At 35.6% G+C, this 20541-nt stretch overlaps 1 protein-coding gene and 1 pseudogene across 1 annotated transcript in view; both read left to right on the top strand.

Moving 5' to 3' along the window:
* The window catches only part of SUPT16H (SPT16 homolog, facilitates chromatin remodeling subunit), a 35094-nt gene that overhangs the window by 3488 nt on the left and 11065 nt on the right, over positions 1 to 20541 (top strand). Inside the window, exons 2-15 of the mRNA XM_039869875.1 lie at positions 8357 to 8449; positions 8705 to 8875; positions 9550 to 9702; positions 10243 to 10389; positions 10794 to 10945; positions 11907 to 12079; positions 16276 to 16366; positions 17516 to 17589; positions 17727 to 17839; positions 18809 to 18874; positions 18987 to 19082; positions 19163 to 19278; positions 19365 to 19518; positions 20020 to 20147. Of these exons, the coding sequence (XP_039725809.1) occupies positions 8357 to 8449; positions 8705 to 8875; positions 9550 to 9702; positions 10243 to 10389; positions 10794 to 10945; positions 11907 to 12079; positions 16276 to 16366; positions 17516 to 17589; positions 17727 to 17839; positions 18809 to 18874; positions 18987 to 19082; positions 19163 to 19278; positions 19365 to 19518; positions 20020 to 20147 (1727 nt within the window). The remainder of the gene's footprint in view (positions 1 to 8356; positions 8450 to 8704; positions 8876 to 9549; positions 9703 to 10242; positions 10390 to 10793; positions 10946 to 11906; positions 12080 to 16275; positions 16367 to 17515; positions 17590 to 17726; positions 17840 to 18808; positions 18875 to 18986; positions 19083 to 19162; positions 19279 to 19364; positions 19519 to 20019; positions 20148 to 20541) is intronic.
* On the top strand, positions 17066 to 17184 carry LOC120608124 (uncharacterized; annotated as a pseudogene).

The following is a 20541-nucleotide window of genomic DNA, read 5'->3' as shown; positions in this document are numbered from 1 at the left end:
TAAGCTGTAGTGTCAGTGCTTCTCTTGAGCACCGCTTTCTGGCTCTTTGCTGATTTTTGTCATGGTCAAATTTCTTGTTCTGGATTGCTTTCCAGACTAGACAGTTATCTTCTGTGGCTTAGGAAGTCTGAAATACAGGCAGTTCCCATACTACTTTCAGCAAGATAATGGGCATCTCGGGTCTTTATGGCTCCTTTATCTCTGGAAGGAATTAGAGAAAGATTTAAATAATGATTTGGTCTCGAGTAAAGAGGAATGAAGATGGAAGTAAATGCCTGCACAGGTAGGATTCACTCAACTTGTATAGTATTTATTTTTTACCCCAGTTACCAAGTGTAATGAGTGCCTGGCATGTCATAGCCACCCAGTGAATGATGGTGATGATTTCTGGGCTTTCTTGGTTTGAAGACATTTCTGTCCAGCCTGTACTTAGGGTGACCATAAGTCCTGCCTTTCCTGAAACTGTTCACCTGTTCCTATGTAAAATGACATGCCCTTTTATTCTCAAAATTATCTTGTTCAGATGATAAATTATATGGATATTCTAGCTATAAACATTAAACATGTTTCAATTAATGCAATACCCATTTGGCTTTTTCAAAGGAAGATAATTGTTCCTGTGTTGCAGAATTTCCCCAGCTTTTATCATTCAGATACCACCTTCACAATTTTTGCTAATTCCTTACCACCTACACTATTTATTTTGCACTTGAAAAAATTATTTTTAATCAAGTAATACCTACACAGGTTTTAAAAAACCAAGTAGTTCTAAAAGCCTTAAAACAAAAAAACAGTCACCTGCCCAAGAAGCAACCACTTTTAGTTCTTTCATATTTTGAAGTTATAGCTATATACTGCTGATTCTTGATTTGTCAATTTTTTTTGATATTAACTTGTTTTGGTAAATTAAGATTTAAACTTAACTTTTTTATACCATCACATTCATTCCAACTTCTCTGCCTCTTGATACTTTTTAAATTTCTTTTGACACATTGTTTTGAAAAATTTCAAACATACAGAAAGGTGAAGAACTTTACAGTGAATACTCATGTATCCACCACCTAGATTATACAATTAATATTTTATTAGACTTGCTTGGTCACTCCCACCCCTCTTGATAAGTTCCCCCCATACACACACAATTTTTAGTAAAATCAGTAGTCAGTTTACGTTGTTAATGCTCATGTAAATGTTTTCACTACTGGGTGAAATAATAGAGTATAATTACCTTTTTCTCTAGACTTTTTATTTTTCTTGGCATTAATGACTGCCTTGGTTTTTCTCCCTTTTTGAATGTCCATACCCCTAACTTTTTCCTGCAGGTCTGTCATAATCTTATCAATATTTTTTCTAAAATTCTCTAACTCTTCAGATATTTTATTCTGTTTATTTTTTAAACGCCACCTTTCCACACCCCGTCCAACCTTATGTTATAGTTATACTGCTGTCTGTATTTGTACAGATTACTTTCCAGACCTGTTTTGAACTTTGAGACTTCCATTGTTTTGGTCCCCTACATCCTACAGACCATGTATTGATTTTTTTCATTTTGTTAAAGCATTTTCTCTAAGAACTTTTAGGAAAGGATACAGAAAATCTGTATATCTTGAGCCTTTGTGTGACTCAGAAGTTTTATTCTGTCTTCACTTTTAGTTAATAATATAGTTCAGCGGGTATAAAATTCGAGGCTGAAAATACCTCAGAATTCTCAGAATTTTGAAACTATTTAGTCTTTAAGCTTACAGTATTACTTTTGAGAAGGCCGATGTAATTCTCTTTTCTGTTCCAATATATCTGGCCTGTTCTCTCTGAAACATTTAGAATCGTCTCTTCATTCCTTAGATTTTGGATTTCACAGCATTGAGTTGGTGGGTGGGGGGTGGGCTTTTTAGTCTCAAGACTTACGTCCCGCAGTGCTGGAATCTGTCAGAAGAGTTTTTTTGATGGTTTTCTCGCCTCCATTTCCTCAGTGATTGCTCACTCGCTCTCTTTTTTTTTTTAACCTGAAATTCCTATTAAGGTTTATACATCTTGGCTTAAGTTTATTTGTTCTCTTTCATTTCTTGTATTTTTATCTTTTATTTCTATATACTGTTTCTTAACGTTTTTCTAAGGGTTTATTGAATTTTTAAAAATTTCAACTACTTTTGATTTCTAAGAGTTCTTGTTCTCTGTTCTTGTTTCAGGGATGTACTTTATTTCTCCTGTGGGGATGTTTTATTTAATTTTTATTTTCTGTCCTCTGCCTTGTATGTTTCCTCTGGGTTTGTTTGCTTTCTCTCTGACATATTGGAGACTTCACGAAAATCAAAATGAGGCTTGTCTATACTCATCTATATTGAGAATGAGACAATAAAAACTGATTGGAAGCCCTGCATGAATATGAATGGGGCTTCTCAACTAGTAGGGGTTACTTTAAAGTGAATAGTCTGTCTCATTCCATGGAGGACTCCTAAATGTTAGTATCTGAAGTGTTTTCTCTGAATTCATTGAAGATGTGCAGAGAAAAATCCTCCGATTCTTTTCTTTGTGGCATTTGTTCCCAGCTGTCATTCAAAATACAGACTGTCATTTAATTCCCCAACATTTAGCACTTGCCTTCTCCTGGGCCTAATATCTGAGTACATTTCTCCAGAGAATAAGTCAAGTGTTTTTGTGGAGGGATTATGAGTTGTCTCAGGGCTTCCAAGAACTGGGGGTTCCATCTCTTATGCTTGATAACTAGACCTTCTGTTTTCAGTCCTGAACTGATCCATGTGCAATATACCTCATTACCCTTTCTTGATACTTGGTGCCTCCTGAGTTCTGAACCCTTTGTGGCTCTCTGAGCTAGGCATGCTTATCTCTCATCAATATCTTCCCAGTGAGAATGCTTGTCAAGCACTTAAGGTGTTGCTAGCCCAATTCTGCTTAGTCAACCACTCTGTCCTTTTCATCTTCCAAATAACTGTTGAACTCTTTAAACCTTAATACATTCAGAAAGGTTACTTCACTATAAATGGAAAGTCTTTCCAAAAGTAAAACATAGCTGTTAAAAAGTAAAGACTATGTAAACACAACAGCATTGTTAAATTGTAGCAGGTGTTAAGGATTAGCATTAAACAGGTATGTTCTTTGTGTAATCAAGTGGATTAAAAGGGAGTTGAAAAGTATGTAACTTTTTTGCTCTGTGATTGAATATTTAAAGCCATATCTGGAATCACCTACAATCTTGATGGGTTGTGCACTTTCAGAAAGTCTGTTCTACTATACATATTCTGTACTGATTATGTAATCAGCTAATCTTTGACATCAATAACAATATTGGTGTGGGACACAGTAAATTTTTAACAAATAGCCATTTCAATCTTTAATAATGATAGCAAACACATAGTAGGTACTGTGAGCTAAGCACTATTCTAAGCACTTTATACACACTTCTGATCAAGGAGATTAGCACAGAGAAGTTAGGTCATAATAAGCGATGGGGCCTAGAATTCAAACCCAGGCTGTCTGGCTTCAGGGTGAGCCCTTACCCAGTAAGCATACTGTCTCTCTAAATCCAGGAGACAGGCTTTGATACATGTTGCTTTCAGTTGCTGAAAGAAGTTTCTGGTAAATTTAAGAAGTCACTAATATTAACATCTTACCTGAAAAGTTTGTCAAATGATCCTTTTTCCTTAGAAATATAAGTTGCAGACCTTCCAAAGAAATGTATTTTTCTTTTTAGGACCCTAATGAAAGTATTCCCTCATCTGATTTGTTAACTGAGAGAGTTAGAAATAGTAGAAAATGTATTACTTTACCTGTTATTACTTGCTAGTTGTATCCTAAGGAAAAATATTTTAAACTTAATATGTGCATCTAAAAAGGGAGGACTTTTAGCACCCCCCTTTTTTAAGCCTAAATCAGTGTAAGAACTGTCTATATATTTTTGTAGAACTTTTGGGTGTTTTGTGGCTTGATTTGAGATTTTGAATATAACGATGCATGCTGCACTTAAAGTCTTATTTTGAGGATTACAGATAATAAATGCAAGAAGGCACATAGAAGGAAAGTGGCTACTCAGTATATACTAGTATTCCCATCTGAAACACCTATTTGAGCAAGACTTGGATGTCAAGTCTACCAGACAGAATAGAAGGTGGCAGAATTTGGGACAGAAAGGGTGTGGTGGACGTTGAGAGTCTATGCACACCAGGGGTCACTGCTGCAAGAGAATTCATCTAGAAAAGGGAGCACGGGGATCCCAAGTCCAGATTTGGCAAGGGTTCCAGTCTCAGTCTGAAGACCAGTCCAAGCAGAAGAGATCAGGTAGGAATCCGGGACCTTTTAAGCTGCACAGAGTTGGGCCCAAGCCACCTCTAATAGTCAGGCTGGCACTTTGAGCTGGTCCTGAGGCAGGAGCTGCTAGCCTTGGGGCATTTTTTTTTAATCTAGCTCCTTCCACACTAGTATTCATTCCCAAACAAATCCCAGACATAATCTAATCAAAACATTTTAGTACTTTATATATATAATATGTATTTTATAAGCAAATCATTAAAAATCTCTCATAGTTTCAGAAGACTATTTTCAGATGTAATCTGTATGACACTCTTAGACTCTTCATAAGGTTTGAATATAAAATAGTGTCTTCGATTTTGCTGTCAAAATATTTGGTTTTCTTATAATCCTTTTCACTGAATCTTTTCGTTTTAAGAAAAATTTAATCTAAATTCATTATCTTCAGATATATTAAATTCTGGTGGTATTACATTTCTTTATTCTGGGGTTAGAGCCCATCAGATTTTCTAAAGAAATAATATTCTATAAAATGGTCAGACAGCTGGGTGCCAAGATAAATTAGGATTCATCCTCTCGCCCTTTTGATCAGCAGTGGAAAAGTGGGCATTTTATATGAATTAAAATCCCTGAGATTAGGTGGGTTTGTTTCCTCTATCATAAAAAAAGCTGAATATGTGCCTCTTTTTTTCTCTGTTTTCAATTGTATCGAGAGCCCTTTGGATAATTTTCCCATATCATTAATGATTAAGTTACATGATCGTACTCTGTATTTTGAATTTTTTGTTCACGTTGATACCTTTTTCTTTGTTAAAAAGTTTATTTGACCAAGATTTTAAATAGCGAAAAAATACTAAAGGAGACTTTTTGGTTAGTTTCAGTGGTATTTTTTGTAGACAAATGTTTAGGAGAAAAATTTTACCTATATCCAGAACACATAAGTATTAAATATAAGGGAGTGTGTGTTACTAATTTGGGGAGGTTATCAAGGTAGCAGTAATATCACTGACACAAAACTCATGTTTATTGAAGAATTAAAGTTTATGTGCCAAAAATTTGGAGAGGAAAGTGTTGATATATTAGAAGAATCATACAGCACAGTGATTCTCAAACTCTGATATCAGGTCCTCTTACATTTTTAAATTATTCAAGACCCCAAGAGGCTTTCTTTGTATAGATTGTATCAAGTATGTAGAAAAAAATCTGGTCCCATACATACATGAAGCTGGAAAAGGGAGCATATTTTAATAACCTTTTTCAATAATTATGGATATTCTTTGTTAGTACACTAAAACTCAAGAAGTGGTAGTCTCTTAAAAGTTAGTTGTAATGTGGAATGTGAAACCACAGCGGTGAATTTTTCATATTCAAGTTATGGATCTGTTTTGCACCTTGGATTCTTTATCCATGGATGGTTTTATAACATCATGCGGTGCTTGTTTGGAAAATACTGATTCTCAGTTGTACAGTTGTCCTAAATGTTACACATTTCATTATACAATATGGAAGAATCACACATGTTAATATCACCACTGACCATCAGAAAAGTCTTAAGTAGGGAAGTTGTCAAGTTCACAGTGGTGGGTACAAGTTTTTCAAGATTTTAATTTCTTGCTTGAAAACTCAAAAATTTTATTGCTGACAAACATGCTATTCATTTTCATTGAAGTGACAGGCTTACATCATTCATTTTTGAGAAAATGTTTGCCAGATACCCAAGTCTGGTTAAGTGGTTAGTTTAGCTTGTTACTCATAATTGTACAAGTGCTTTTCCTTCAGACAACCATCATACTTCAGTGCGCACACAGAAGTGCTTTGTGTGTACTCATATCTTCACACAGACTATTAAAAAGACATATACTTAAGGATTGGAATTTCATAATACTAATCATTGTTATTGCATCAAGGACATTGTTTAGTGAAACTGGCTTTTTTCCTCTTTTCATGAATGTGTGGTAGTGAAGAATTAGTTTGATGCCACTGCCTTGATTCATGCTAAGGCACTAGCAATTTTAAACTACGATTACTTTTGTATCATCAGTGAGAACTAATAATAAAACTTTACCAACCCTAAGGAAAACATTTTCTCACTGAAAATCAATGGGCAAATATATATACTTTCTATGTAGTAACTTCTTCGGGCTATGTGTTTTGTTGTGGTAGAGAAATTCAACAGAACCCTCAATTGCTATCATATTTGGTTTATTGGCAGCCAGAACCCTTAAAACGTGGAAGAGGATTATAGGCGTTTTTCTTGACTTTATAGGGAAAGTCAGAGATTTGACCTTATAGCCCACAATTACTAATCCTTTGGTCTTAACAAAGCGTTCAAAAGTAGTTAATCACACTCTAGTTTCAAAACTTACTACAAAGCTATAGTAATCAAAACAACATGGTACTAGTGTAAGGCTAGACATGCAGATCAATAGAATAGAACTGACAGTCCAGAAATAAACCTTCACATTTACATCATCCGATTTTTGACAGTTGTGCCGAGACAGTACAATAGAGAAAGAATAGTCTTTCAACAAATGGTGCTGGAACAACTGGATATGCACATGCAGCAGAATGGAATTAGGCGCCTTTTTACACCATACACAAAATTAACTCAAAGTGAATTATAGATCTAAATATAAGAACTAAAACTATGAAACTTATAGAGGAAAGCATAGGTAAATCTTTATGACATTGAGTTAGGTTAACTCTTATTAGATATGCCATCAAAAGCACAATAATTTGGTCTTCCTCAAAATTAAAAACTTATGCTTTAAATGACATCATTAACAAAGTGAAAAGACAACCCACTGAATGGGGTTGTAAATTTGCAAATCATATGTGATAAAAAATCTAGAATATAAAAAGAACTCTAACAACTTAATAAAGCAATAAGCCAGTTACAGAATGCACAAAGGCTCTGTCTGCCTAAACACCTCTCCAAAAAAGGTATATAAATGGTCAGTTATCACGTGAAAAGTTGCCCAACATCAGTAGCCATCCAAGAATGGCAAATCAAAACCACAATAAGATACTATTTCACATCTATTGGATGTCTATAATAAAAAAAGGTAAGTGTTGGTCAGCATGTGGCAAAATTGGAACCCTCATTGCTGTTAGGAATGTAAAATGGTACAGTCACTTTGGAAAAACAGCCTGGTGGTTCCTCAAAAAATTGAACATATAGTTACTATTAGACCTGCAGTTCCTCACCTAGATATATACTGGAGGAATATCTCTACACAGAAACTTACATGAATGTTTATAGCAGCATTATTCATAATCACCAAAACTGAAAATAACACAAATGTCCAGCAGTCAATGAATGGATACAATGTGGCATATACATATAATGGAATATTATTCAACAATAAAAAGTATATAGTTCTGATGCATGTTACAATATGGATGAACCTTGAGAGCTTGTTAAGTAAAAGAAGCCAGACAGAAGGGCCACATGTTTGTTATATTATTCCATTTATATGAAATATCCAGAATAGATAAATTCATGGAAACAAATCAGATTAGTTGTCTAGGGCTGGGGGGAGATGGATAATGATTGCTAATGGGTTACTTTTTGATGAAAGTGTTGTAGTTTGTAACAGATACGTAACTCTGAATACACTAAAAACCTTTGAGTTATACCTTTTAAATGGGTGAATTATATGTGAATTCTATCTCAGTAAAGCTTTTTTAAAAAATAGAGTAACAGGGATGGCTCCATAGTGTAGTGATTAGCACGTCTGCTTTACACACACAAGGTCCTGGGTTCGCACCCCAGGTGGAGCCATGGACCATATGCCGAGTACAACGCGGGGAATGCCCCAAGTGTGTGGGAGGAGATGCTCCGCCTTCAGAGATCCAGTTCTTTAGGAGAAACAGCAATATCCATAGGTCAGGGGTGGAAGTGTGGGGGAGGGGGAATTAAAGAGGGGGAAAGAAAATAGAGTAACTAATGGCTATGAGCTTGCCAAGCAAACCTTAAACTTGAATTTCTTTTAGGAAAAAATTATATATATCCTGAGTAAATACTGGAGTCTATTTCTATATTGCTGGTGTTAAAAGAAAAGAACCAAATTACCTATGCTTTACTTTTCAGAAAGGAGAAGATGAGTATGCCAACGTTGACGCCATTGTTGTATCAGTGGGTGTTGATGAAGAAATTGTTTATGCCAAATCAACTGCCTTACAGGTAAGGGATTTATAGCAGTTCCAAACCCTCGGAGTCATTGAATCATCTATTTTACTGTTCAATATAAGTAGCCACTAGCCACATTAAATTTTTAATTTCTTGGTCCAAAATCTCAAGTACTCTATACTGGCTATCATATTAGAGCAGATACAGAATATTTTCATCTTTACAGAAAGTTCAGTAGACAGCACTGATTTAGAACATTTTTTTTTTTTTATCTGTACGTACTGTTGTCACTATTGTCTTTTCCCATAGACATGGCTCTTTGGTTATGAACTGACTGATACTATCATGGTCTTCTGTGATGACAAAATCATTTTTATGGCCAGCAAGAAAAAAGTGGAGTTCTTGAAACAGATTGCCAACACTAAGGGCAATGAGAATGCTAATGGAGCCCCTGCCATCACACTGCTGATACGAGAAAAGGTCAGAACTAATAAAGAATGTGTCGTAAATATGAAAGAATGTCTAAAAGTGGTAAAAAGAAATGCCTTCTAGGAATTTAAAAGAATAAAAAGGGGAGATTTTAGTTGACTTGTGATTGTAATATCAGTTTTGTTGCATCTTCATTGTTAGGAAGAAAAGAGTTCAGTAACCCTAGAAGTTCTGCGACAAAACTAATGGGCTGTGAAATTCTGGTGAACACTAACTTTATCCTCCATTCTCGAGGACACTGTCAGTTTTCGTTTTCATCTGGGTACCTTAATTGAAACAAAGAACCTTCAGTATTACTAGGGAAACTTAGATATACCTCATTTCCAGTTTTTTATCAGATGCGATCTTTTTTTTTTGTCATACTGCCCACCTGACATTTTTTTCTCAGGGTATTGCTCACCTATTATTCAGCTATTTCTGGAGAAAAAGAGTATTCTTGTCAACTTATATGGCACTTCACTTAAGCATATAAAAATATCCAAAGAAACTTTGTGTTAACTTTTGGTGTGTTATGGTGTGAGAGAAAGAAGTAGGTAAGGCATGGGGCTATAATTTATTCTTTCTGGGATTTAGAATATTTGTCTTTGCTTGTTTGTTACTAGTAGAACATATATGTCTAATTCTAAAATTAATTGACAAGTCTCTCTTCCCTGTGGCACTGATAGAATGAAAGTAATAAGAGCAGCTTTGACAAAATGATTGAAGCTATTAAAGAAAGCAAGAATGGCAAGAAGATTGGCGTGTTCAGCAAAGACAAATTCCCTGGAGAGTTCATGAAGAGCTGGAATGACTGCCTGAACAAAGAGGGCTTTGACAAAGTAAGAATACTCCCAGAAACAAGCAGATTGGGAGCTGAGTAGGCCAAAGTGTTAGGGGTTTCCATAACAGAATACAGAGAATATGTTTTAGGAAAACCGTACGTTTGTTCGCATTTCCATTTTCAATCCCTTTGGTGGAGCAGTCAGCCAGTTTTACTTTTCAGTCAGGAGTGAGCCATCCAGGAGATAGTTCAGCTCCTTCGGAGGGAAACACAAAAGTCTCTTATTGAAAAAAACTTTTGTTTTTCTCTTTTTTCCCCTGATCCTCCTGCCTGTCTTTCTAGAGAGAGGTGCTTACGTGTACATTTTAAGTGGTATATTACTTTAACACTTCTTAGAATATACACAGTGGCCTGGTAAAGAGCAATTTGAAATGTTTATTCAGTCTAAGAAAAGAATATTTAGATATTCTTCGAGCTACTGATGAATAGTTTGCTAAATAATCTAATGTCACTGATAATATTCACATTGGGAAAGATGTGTTTCTTTAGCAGTTCTATATTTGCATGTTAGAGAAACTCATACCACTTTTGACTGCAGATAGATATCAGTGCAGTTGTGGCCTATACCATTGCTGTAAAGGAGGACGGGGAGCTCAACCTGATGAAGAAAGCAGCCAGCATCACCTCTGAGGTCTTCAACAAATTCTTCAAAGAAAGAGTCATGGAAATAGTTGATGCAGATGAGGTAAATGCAGAGGGGAAAGTCTTTTAGCCGTTTTAATGAAGCAGAAATAAATCTCTACAATGCAGTGTTTTGGTATGTGTTCAGCTTCCTTTGAAATTAAGCCTTTGATACTTAAGTTGGTGGTGTGTAATTGTGCCAGCTCTCTTTCAAAATAACTGTAAACCTGCACTGTAGTTTCTTGAGATTTCTAGTCCTTTACTTGAGAATTTCTTGAATAGCTGTAAATTCCACATACTGTTATCTAAATTTGCTTTGCATGTATACCAGTATGTTTCATAAGACTTTTATAGCATCCTAAATGACATCAAGATATATGTTGTCTTCCAATGATAACATCCAAAAATGCAACACTCCTCTTTGCCACCCTCTAGTATGTATTGTTTCATTTCTGGGTATACTTACAGAAAGTTCGACACAGCAAACTGGCTGAGTCTGTGGAAAAGGCTATTGAAGAGAAAAAATACCTAGCTGGGGCAGACCCCTCTACTGTGGAAATGTGTTATCCTCCTATCATTCAGAGTGGTGGCAACTATAATCTCAAGTTCAGTGTGGTGAGGTAAGTATGAGAACTTCAAAATAAACTAACAGCCAGAGCATTTCAACCTTTAGCCTATTTTTCCTTTGACTCATTCCGGAATTCAGAAACATTAGAGGAGACAGAATAACTATTAGTCTGCCTTCTACATTTTCTTCTTGTCCTACTCTATTCATATTTCTATTTTATTTCATGTAGTTACTTATTTCTTGTAAACATTTTTCCAGACGATTAAAAATGCCGGGAGGGACATGCAAAACATGCCCCGCAGAAAACATTAAAATCTTATTTGATCTATCATAATGTAATTCCTCTTCTAATTTTTTAAAAATAAATTTATTTATTTTAATTAGTTTCAAGTATACAGTACATTGGTTAGACATTTATATAGTTTATAAAATGATCCCCCCTAATTGCTCCTCCTCGCCTCTGGTTTTTCACCTAGCCAATATATTAATGCTAACAGTATTCCCTATGCCATGCTCCCCATCCCTGTGACCGTCTATCAACTACTGATTTGTACTTCTTTAACCCTTCACCCCATCCTCCCAGCCCCTTAACTTCCCAACCCCCCCCTTCCCCTTCTAATTTTTAAAAATATTGTGAAGAATGCTTTTTACCTGGTCAGTCTGAAGGTACTAAATCAGAGTGAATACTGTAATTCATAGTAAACTGATGACTTCTCACCACCATACTATGAGAGTGTAGTGAATAAAATTTAGTATATTCTTTGCATATTTAGGATACAACTCAACTTTTCACTGAATTTTTATTCTAAAAGTTTTGGTCACTTATTTTATTTTAGACCCTTATTATAAATGGTTTATTTATTTATTTTTTAAAAAATGTATAGGTCCTTATTCTGCTTCAGCTTTGGAATATAGCAGAGAGAGGCAGTGATTACAAATGTTATGTGCCAGTGATACTAAGGACTTTCCTAGTTTGGGTAATGAATGAAATGCTTTCTTCCTTTGGTCTCCAGTGACAAGAATCACATGCATTTTGGGGCCATCACTTGTGCCATGGGTATTCGCTTCAAATCTTACTGCTCCAACCTTGTTCGTACTTTGATGGTTGACCCTTCTCAGGAAGTTCAAGAAAATTACAACTTTTTGCTCCAGCTTCAAGAGGAGCTGCTAAAGGAATTAAGACATGGTGAGGTGCCGTAGAAAAAGTTTGGAAATCATGTAACAAAAATGTTATTAGTGTTTATGTGAGTTTATATTTCTGAGGTTCTCGTACTAAAAATAGAATTAGATTTTACTAACCTATCATCTTCACACTTAGTCCTTGAATCTACTTTTCTTTTAGGCATGAGTTATTGTCGTTTGACATTGATTTTTACAAAAACCTCACTTCTGTGTCCAGATCTTCATAAAATGCTGTGGCCTTATTACTCTTCGTTAGAAGTTTAGAAAGTTTTGGCGTTTTTTCGAGGCATGAGTCACATAAAATTATATTAGTTTCAGGTGTATAACATAAGGGGTCAGTTTTTGTACATACTGCACAATGATCACCACAACAAGTCTAGTTAACAGATTTTTTTTCTTGTGATGAGAACTTTTAAGATTTACTCTCTCAGCAACTTTTCATATATGCAGTACAGCAGGGGACCAGTACCGGTCTGTGGTCTGTTAGGAACTGGGCCACACAGCAGGTGGTGAGCAGTAGGCGAGCGATTGAAGCTTCATTTGTATTTGCAGCCATTTCCCAGCACTAGCATCACTGCCTCTGCTCCACTTCAGATCATTAGGCATTAGATTCTTATAGGAGCACTGATCCCTGCTACCAAAAAGATTGGGGACCACTGCAACACAGTTTAACTATAGTTGTCATGTTGCACATTACATCCCTATGACTTATTTATTTTATAACTGGAAGTTTGTACTTTTTGACGCCCTTCACCCATTTCACCTACCCACACACACCCTGCCTCTGTCAACCACCAATCTATTCTCTGTGAGCTAGCTTGCTTGCTTGCTTGCTTGGAGTCCACATATAGTGAGATCATATGGTATTTATATCTCTAACTTATTTCACTTGGTGTAATCCCCTAAGTCTTCCTGTGTTGTTGCAGATGGCAATATTTCTTTTTTTATGGCAGAATAATATTTGTGTGTGTGTGTGTGTGTTTAACCCTTGAACAGCATGAGGTTTAGGGACACTGACTTCCCACAAAGTTGAAAATCTGCATATAACTATTACCAAAAACTTTGTTAATAGCCTACTGTTGACTACCAAAAGCCTAACCAATAAATAAACTGTCAGTTAACATATTTTGTATGTTATATGTATTATATACTGTACTTTTGCATTAAATTAAAGCTAGAGAAAATAAAATTATGAAGAAAATCATAAGGAAGAGGAAATACGTTTGTAGTATTCATTGAAAAAAAGTCCACGTAAAACCAAAGGTCAGCTGTACCACCTTTTCTTTATCCATTCATCTATTAGATTGTTTCCATATCTTGACTATTATAAATAATGTTGCAGTGAAATTGGGGGTGTGTATATCTTTTCAAGTTAGTGTTTTTGTTTTCTTCAAAAGTGGAATTGCTGGATCATGTGGCATTTCTGTTTCCAATTTTGGGGAACCTCCATTCTGTTCCATAGCGGCTGCACCAGTGTACATTCCCACCAGCAGTGCATAAGGGTTCCCTTTTCTCCACATTTTGCCAACACTAGTTATTTCTTGTCTTTTGATGATAGCCATTCTATCATATGAAGTGATACCTTATTGCGGTTTTGATTTGCATTTCCTGGATAATTAGTGATATCGAATATATTTCCATGTACTTGTTGGCCATCTGTATGTTTTCTTTGGGAAAATGTCTGTTCAGATTCTCTGCCTGTTTTTTAATCAGATTGTTTTTATGCTATCGAGTTCTATAAATTCTTTGTATATTTTAGATATTAACTCTTACTAGATATGTGATTTGCAAATATTTTACCTCATTCAGTTGGTTGCCTTTTCATTTTATTGATGGTTTCTTTTACTGTGCAGAAGCTTTTCAGTTTGATGATTTTTGCATTTGTTGCCTTTGCTATGAAGTCCTACTTACTGATTTTGGTGTCAAATCTGAAAAAAATCATTGCCAAAAATGTTGTCAAGGAGCTTATTGCCTGTTTTTTCTTCTAGGAGTTTTATAATTTTTCGGGTATTATTTCAGGTCTATTATCCATTTTGAGTTAATTTTTGTGTAAGTAAGTGTAAGGTAATGGTCTAGTTTCATTCTTTTGCATGTGGCTGTCCAGTTTTCCCAATACCATTTATTAAAGAGATTGTCCTTTCTCCATTGTATATTCTTGGCTCCTTTATCATAATTAATTGATAATATATATGTGGGGTTTTTCTCTGGGCTCTGCATTCTGTTCCATTGATCTTTGTGTCTGCTTTTATAATACCATGCTGTTTTGTTTACTGTAGTTTTGTAATATAGTTTGAAATCAGAGTGCATGACACCTCCAGCTTCTTTTTTCTCAGGATTGCTTTGGCTATTCGGGATCTTTTATGGTTCCATACAAATTTTAGAATTGTTCATTCTATTTCTGTGTAAAATGCTTTTGGAATTTTGATAGGGATTGCATTGAATTTGTAGATTCTTTGGGTTGTATGGACATTTTTCCAATCCGTAAGCATGGAATATAACTTCATTTATATCTTTAGTTTCTTCATCAATATCTTATAGTTTCAGGTCTTTTACATCCTTGGTTAAATATATTCTTTTTGTTGCAATTATAAATGGGATTGTTTTCATAATTATGATAGCTCATTAGTAATATAAAAATTCAACAGATTTCTGTATATTGATTTTGTATCCTGCAACTTTACTGAATTTATTAGTTCTAACATTTTTTTGAGTTTTATATATATAGTATGTTATCTGCAAATAGGGACAGTTTTACTTCTTCCTTTCCAGTTTGGTTGCCTTTTATTTCTTTTTTTTTCTTTTTTTTTCTTTTTTTTTTTGCCTAATTGCTTTAGCTAGAAATTTTAATACATGTTGAATAAAAGTGGGGAGACAGGGCATCTTTGTCTTGTTCCTGTTCCTGATCTTAGAGGAAAAGTTTTCAGCTTTTCACCATTAAGTATGTTAGGTGTGGGCTTCTCATACATGGCCTTTATTATGTTGAGGTATGTTTCTCTATATCCACTTTTTTTGAGTTTTTATAAATGGATGTTGAATTTCGTCAAATGCTTTTTCTGCATCTATTGAAATGATTATATGATTTTTATCTTTCAATTTGTTAATGTAGTATATCACATTGAATTGTGGGTATTGAATTATCCTTGCATCTCTGAAATAAATTCCACTTGATCATGGTGTATGACCCTTTTAATATATTTTTGAATTTGGAAGAACTTTAGAAAGTTACAAGAACTAGTATCTCTACCAGCAGAATGTATAATGTTCTACATCGAATGGATAAGAATAATCTTAGTGTAAGAGCAAAACTAATAGGTTTCTGCTAAGCAAGCAACCATTTTTTTTTTTTTTTTTGCCTTGAGCCTGTATACTCCCAAATGGCTAAATGGGAGTTTCTATTTACCACCTTTAGGCCATTTTGTAAGCCAACCTATGTTGCCCAGAGCTTCTGGGCACCATTTCTTCATGATATCTCAAGTTGATTTTGAGAAATCCTATTGGAAATCATGGTCATCAGTAGTTTAATGAGGATAAAGATCCCTCTGAGGCTACCATATCTGGGACTACTCTGGCTTGAAATAATCTATATCCTAGATCCTGAAAATCAAGGCCAGAGTCCTTCTAACAGTAATTCACCCCTTCAGTAGTCCTGTTTTTCAAAATGTATAATAACTATCATGTGTTGCCATTTATCAACACTTAAAAAGTTATTTTGCTGAGACCAACTGATGTATCACAGTCTCCCAGGTCAGTGTTTCTCAAATTGTATAATTAAGAATAACGGGATAGATTGTTTTAAAAAATACAAATTTCTAGGCCTTGCTACTCACACAAGGAACTGTATTCCTTAGTTCAGAGGTTCCCAGGCTACAGACTGGTACCAGTACATGGCCAGTTAGGAACTGGGCCCACACAGCAGGAGATAAGCAGCAGATGAGCGAGCAAAGCTTCATCTGTATTTGCAGCCACTCCCCAGCGCTAGCATCATCGCCTCGGCTTCACCTCAGATCATCAGGCATTAGATTCTCATAGGAGCACTGGTCTGTGGTGCCAAAAAGGTTGAGGACCACTGTGCTTAGTTCACATTTTCCGAAACCCTGCTTTGGGAGACTTAATAGGTGAGGAACTGTTGATTGAGAAATGTGGTTTTGTTTTTTTGTTTTCCGAAAGACACTTAATGTTCCCTTTCTGTCTTATCATTAGGTGTAAAGATATGTGATGTGTACAATGCTGTCATGGATGTGGTTAAAAAGCAGAAGCCAGAACTGCTAAACAAAATTACCAAAAACCTAGGGTAAGATGCTGTGGATGTACAGTCACTCTGAGTGGATTTTCATGACTGGCCTTGGTCACCAGAATATTCTTAGACTGATTTAACCCACATTTATGGACAATTAACTTAACTGTGTGCCAGACATATAATGTTATCAGAGAACATGAGAAAGATTTAAGTTTCTCTCCTAGGAACAGGGTGGAGATTTTTCTAGACCAGTATAGTAGATGCTAGTAGATACTCCAGGCTTAAATTGCAAATGTTAGGGAATATTACATGCTATATTACAAATTTAAATACTCTGAGATGTCCTGTTGAATAAAAAAAATTGTTTGAGTTTTTATTTAATCCAGTGTTTCTCAAATGTATGTGACCATTGAACACCTAGAAGTATCTTACAGAATCAAAGACATTTTGGGAAATAAAAGCTCTAGGCAGCCTCCTTAGATGGAAACCATTCTGGAGTTTACAGTTACTTACTCCACTGCTCTAATGGACAAGAGGAGATATGTTGACCTAATACCACGTCTTGGCCGGTGACTTAATGAATCTAGTTATCAACATTCCACTAAAAATTGCCTTTCTTAATCCAGTTGTTACTGTCTTGATAATGTACCACTTGATAGTCTCTGCTAAGCTATAGGAAAACTCACTTGATTTCATGGTAGAATATTAAAATTTAAATGTAGATGAATAAGCTTAAATAAAGAATGCTTAGTAGTCTGCATCCATGCCACCCTGAGCAAGCCCGATCCTGTCTGATCTTGGAAGCTAAGCAGGGTCGGGCCTGGTTAGTACTTGGATGGGAGGCCACCTAGGAAGACCAGGTGCTGTAGGCGTAAAAAATAAAAAAATAAGGGATTGTAAGCTGACAAGGTCCTTGCAATCTGTGAGGTCAACCAGGGGTTGCCTCACCTTAAAAGAAAAGAAAATGCTTAATATGATAAATGTTACATGAGGTACTTAATTAGGATGTTGTTTTCAGTATATTAAGAGCCCTAAGATTACCCTCTGATTCTCTTCCATAACTGACTGATCAGCAGCAGCAAATCACTCAACATGTTTGCCTGCTTTATCTTGAAAATCGAAATAAGATGTATTATACTTGACACGTGTGTGAGATCTTTTAGCCTATTGCTGAAGTACCACTTCCTTTTTTTTTTTTTTTAGATTTGGAATGGGAATTGAATTCCGTGAAGGCTCTTTAGTAATTAATAGTAAAAATCAATACAAACTGAAGAAAGGTAAGTTTTACATGCATGCAATAGGAAAATACTATTGTAAATCTTTTCCTTTAGCTTCATCTCTCTCTTATGTGTAAAAATCTACGTTTCTCCATCCTTTCACAATCATAGACTTATTTTCTGTTTTGCTATTTTAGGGATGGTATTCAGCATCAATTTGGGATTCTCAGACCTGACTAACAAGGAAGGGAAGAAACCAGAAGAGAAAACCTATGCCCTATTCATCGGTGACACAGTGCTCGTGGATGAGGTGTATATTGCATCAGACTTTTGAGTGCTCATGAACTGACTTTTGAGGCACATTTTGTACCCCGTGTGTTTTTTTGTTTTTGTTTTTTTTTCTTAAAAGTCTTTGTTAAAATCTAGCCAAGGGCAGAAATCCATGTGAGAGCTTGACCTAATACAACTAGGAATAGAGATTGTAGTCCAAGTACCAGGGAATGATTTAAACTGAACTATTTGTCATGTTGTGGCTTGAACCTTGATAATGATAATGTCAAGAACTGATTCTAATAATGGAACTGATTTTTTTAAGTAATGGCTTTATTGAGTTTCAGTTTACATACCGTACCATTCACCCACTTAAAGTGTAAACTTTAGTGATTTTTAGTTTATTAAGAGTTGCACAATCATCACCACAATCTAATTTTCATCACCTGTACCCATTAGAAGTCATTCCTCTTTCCCCACAAGTACCCTAGGCTTAGACATCGACTAAACTACTTTCTGTCTGTAAGGATTTGTCCATTCTGTACATTTGTGGTCTTTTGTGACTGGTTTCTCTCACTTAGCAGATACTGATTCTGGATGCTAATGATAGCAAATATCTTCAGTGTTCTTATTATAAGCTAAGCACTTTTACACATTAATTCATTGATTGAATTCTTACAATAACTATTACGTAGGTATTCTTATCCTCTTCATATACAGAAAAAGAAACTGAGGCACAGAGAAATTTAAATAACTTGCCAGATGTTACACAGACAGTGTTTCGGCCAGGTTTCAAATCAAGCCTGTATTCTTAACCATAATCCTAGTGTTGCCTCCCACATTATAGTTCTTACTGAGAGACTAGAACCCAAGAACTGTATTTATTCATTGTCAAAGATTATAGTATCCAGAGGTTCAAAGCATTACCCAACTACATACTAGGTTAGAAAGTGAAAGTGTTTCATTTAAATGTTCTTATAGATTTCTGACTTCTCCCTTTTTATTCTAGGATGGCCCAGCCACAGTTCTCACTTCCGTGAAGAAGAAAGTAAAGAATGTGGGGATTTTTCTAAAGGTAGGAAGAGGATAAATGAGTGATAAAGGAAATTTGGGTACAGTGAAGAAGATAAACAATATCAGCTAAAAAACTGTAACTCAAATTTCTGATTATGACTTTTTCCCTGTAGAATGAGGATGAAGAAGAAGAGGAGGAGGAGAAAGATGAGGCCGAGGACCTATTAGGAAGAGGTTCTCGGGCAGCATTACTTACGGAAAGAACACGAGTGAGTTTACCGTTTTATACTACATTGATCTCATATCTGTCATATGGCTCACATGTTCTGATTGCCTGGGTCTTCTCTAGAATGAGATGACTGCAGAAGAGAAGCGAAGAGCACATCAAAAAGAACTGGCAGCTCAACTCAATGAGGAAGCAAAGAGACGACTGACTGAACAGAAGGGAGAACAGCAGATTCAGAAGTAAGTTTGCATTGAACAGTGAAATTGTGTTAGGGTTCTGTGAGATTAGCAGAAATTCTTCAAAAATTTTTTTCTCCTCACTCCAGAGCTCGCAAATCTAATGTGTCCTATAAAAACCCATCTTTGATGCCTAAGGAACCACATATTCGGGAAATGAAGATCTATATTGATAAGAAATATGAGACTGTAATAATGCCTGTGTTTGGCATAGCAACACCTTTTCACATTGCCACGATCAAGGTACTAACATTGAATCCAGTTCCGTCCAAATTATTTCTTAAAATAGTAATCATGCTTACCATAGATTATTGTTTTGTACTCCCCATCTTCTTCAGACTCTGCCTGTCTCACTTTACATACTTCTCCCTCTCTCCCTTACCTCCTGCCATCATTTTCCTCCCTTTCCAGTGTTCACTTTGTAGAAAGTTAAATGATCTAGTTTAGAAACATAATTTGCTTCTCCTTGAACTTTTTTTGAGCATTTTTTAACCTATAGTTGTACACATGGCACAAGGTACTAGGAGAACTCAGTGATTCTTTTTGAAATACACTCAGTCCTACTAAAAGATCAGCTAAATATGTAGTTTATTAGATTTAGATTAAGGTTGACAGGCTAGGTTTAACAGTTAGCTTATAACTCCTAACTTAATTTTAGCATCTCTATAACTCCTAATCTTTGTCAAGGGAAGAATCCTGTGTGTTTGTCTGGTTTTTTTTAATGCTTTTCCTTACTTTGAACAGAATATAAGTATGTCGGTGGAAGGAGATTATACTTACTTGCGGATCAACTTCTATTGCCCAGGCAGTGCTCTGGGCAGGAATGAGGGCAACATCTTTCCTAACCCAGAAGCCACTTTTGTCAAGGAAATGTGAGTCCCCAGGAAAACAACCATCCCTAAATCTCTGCTGGCTGGAGTGGCACTCTCAAAAACATTTTATACTCTGTGGTACATCCTTCCCAATCTAGTGAATGGCAAAGCCTCCCTCAGTGGCACTTGTTTAGGATCACCTTGAAAGCTTTGTACTATTTTGAGGATAAAACATAACTTAAAATCCTCATGAAAATATATTATACTTACTACACATATTTTGCAATAGAATCTTAAGGAAATGTGTGCCACATTGGAGTCTATTCCTTAGTGGTACAGAATGGAATAATTTGGGAGGTTATGCCAAAGTTGAAGAATAAGTATGATTGCCCCATCCAGTGGCTTAGCCATTTTTAACATTCTTTGTTTAAGAGACAAGAAAGAGATTTTTTTT

The sequence above is a fragment of the Pteropus medius genome, unplaced genomic scaffold, assembly GCF_902729225.1.
Source record: "Pteropus medius unplaced genomic scaffold, Ma_sr-lr_union100, whole genome shotgun sequence".
In the NCBI taxonomy this organism is placed as follows: domain Eukaryota; kingdom Metazoa; phylum Chordata; class Mammalia; order Chiroptera; family Pteropodidae; genus Pteropus; species Pteropus medius.
Note: the sequence above shows the minus strand (reverse complement) of the source record. Positions and strands in the feature narration are given on the sequence as shown.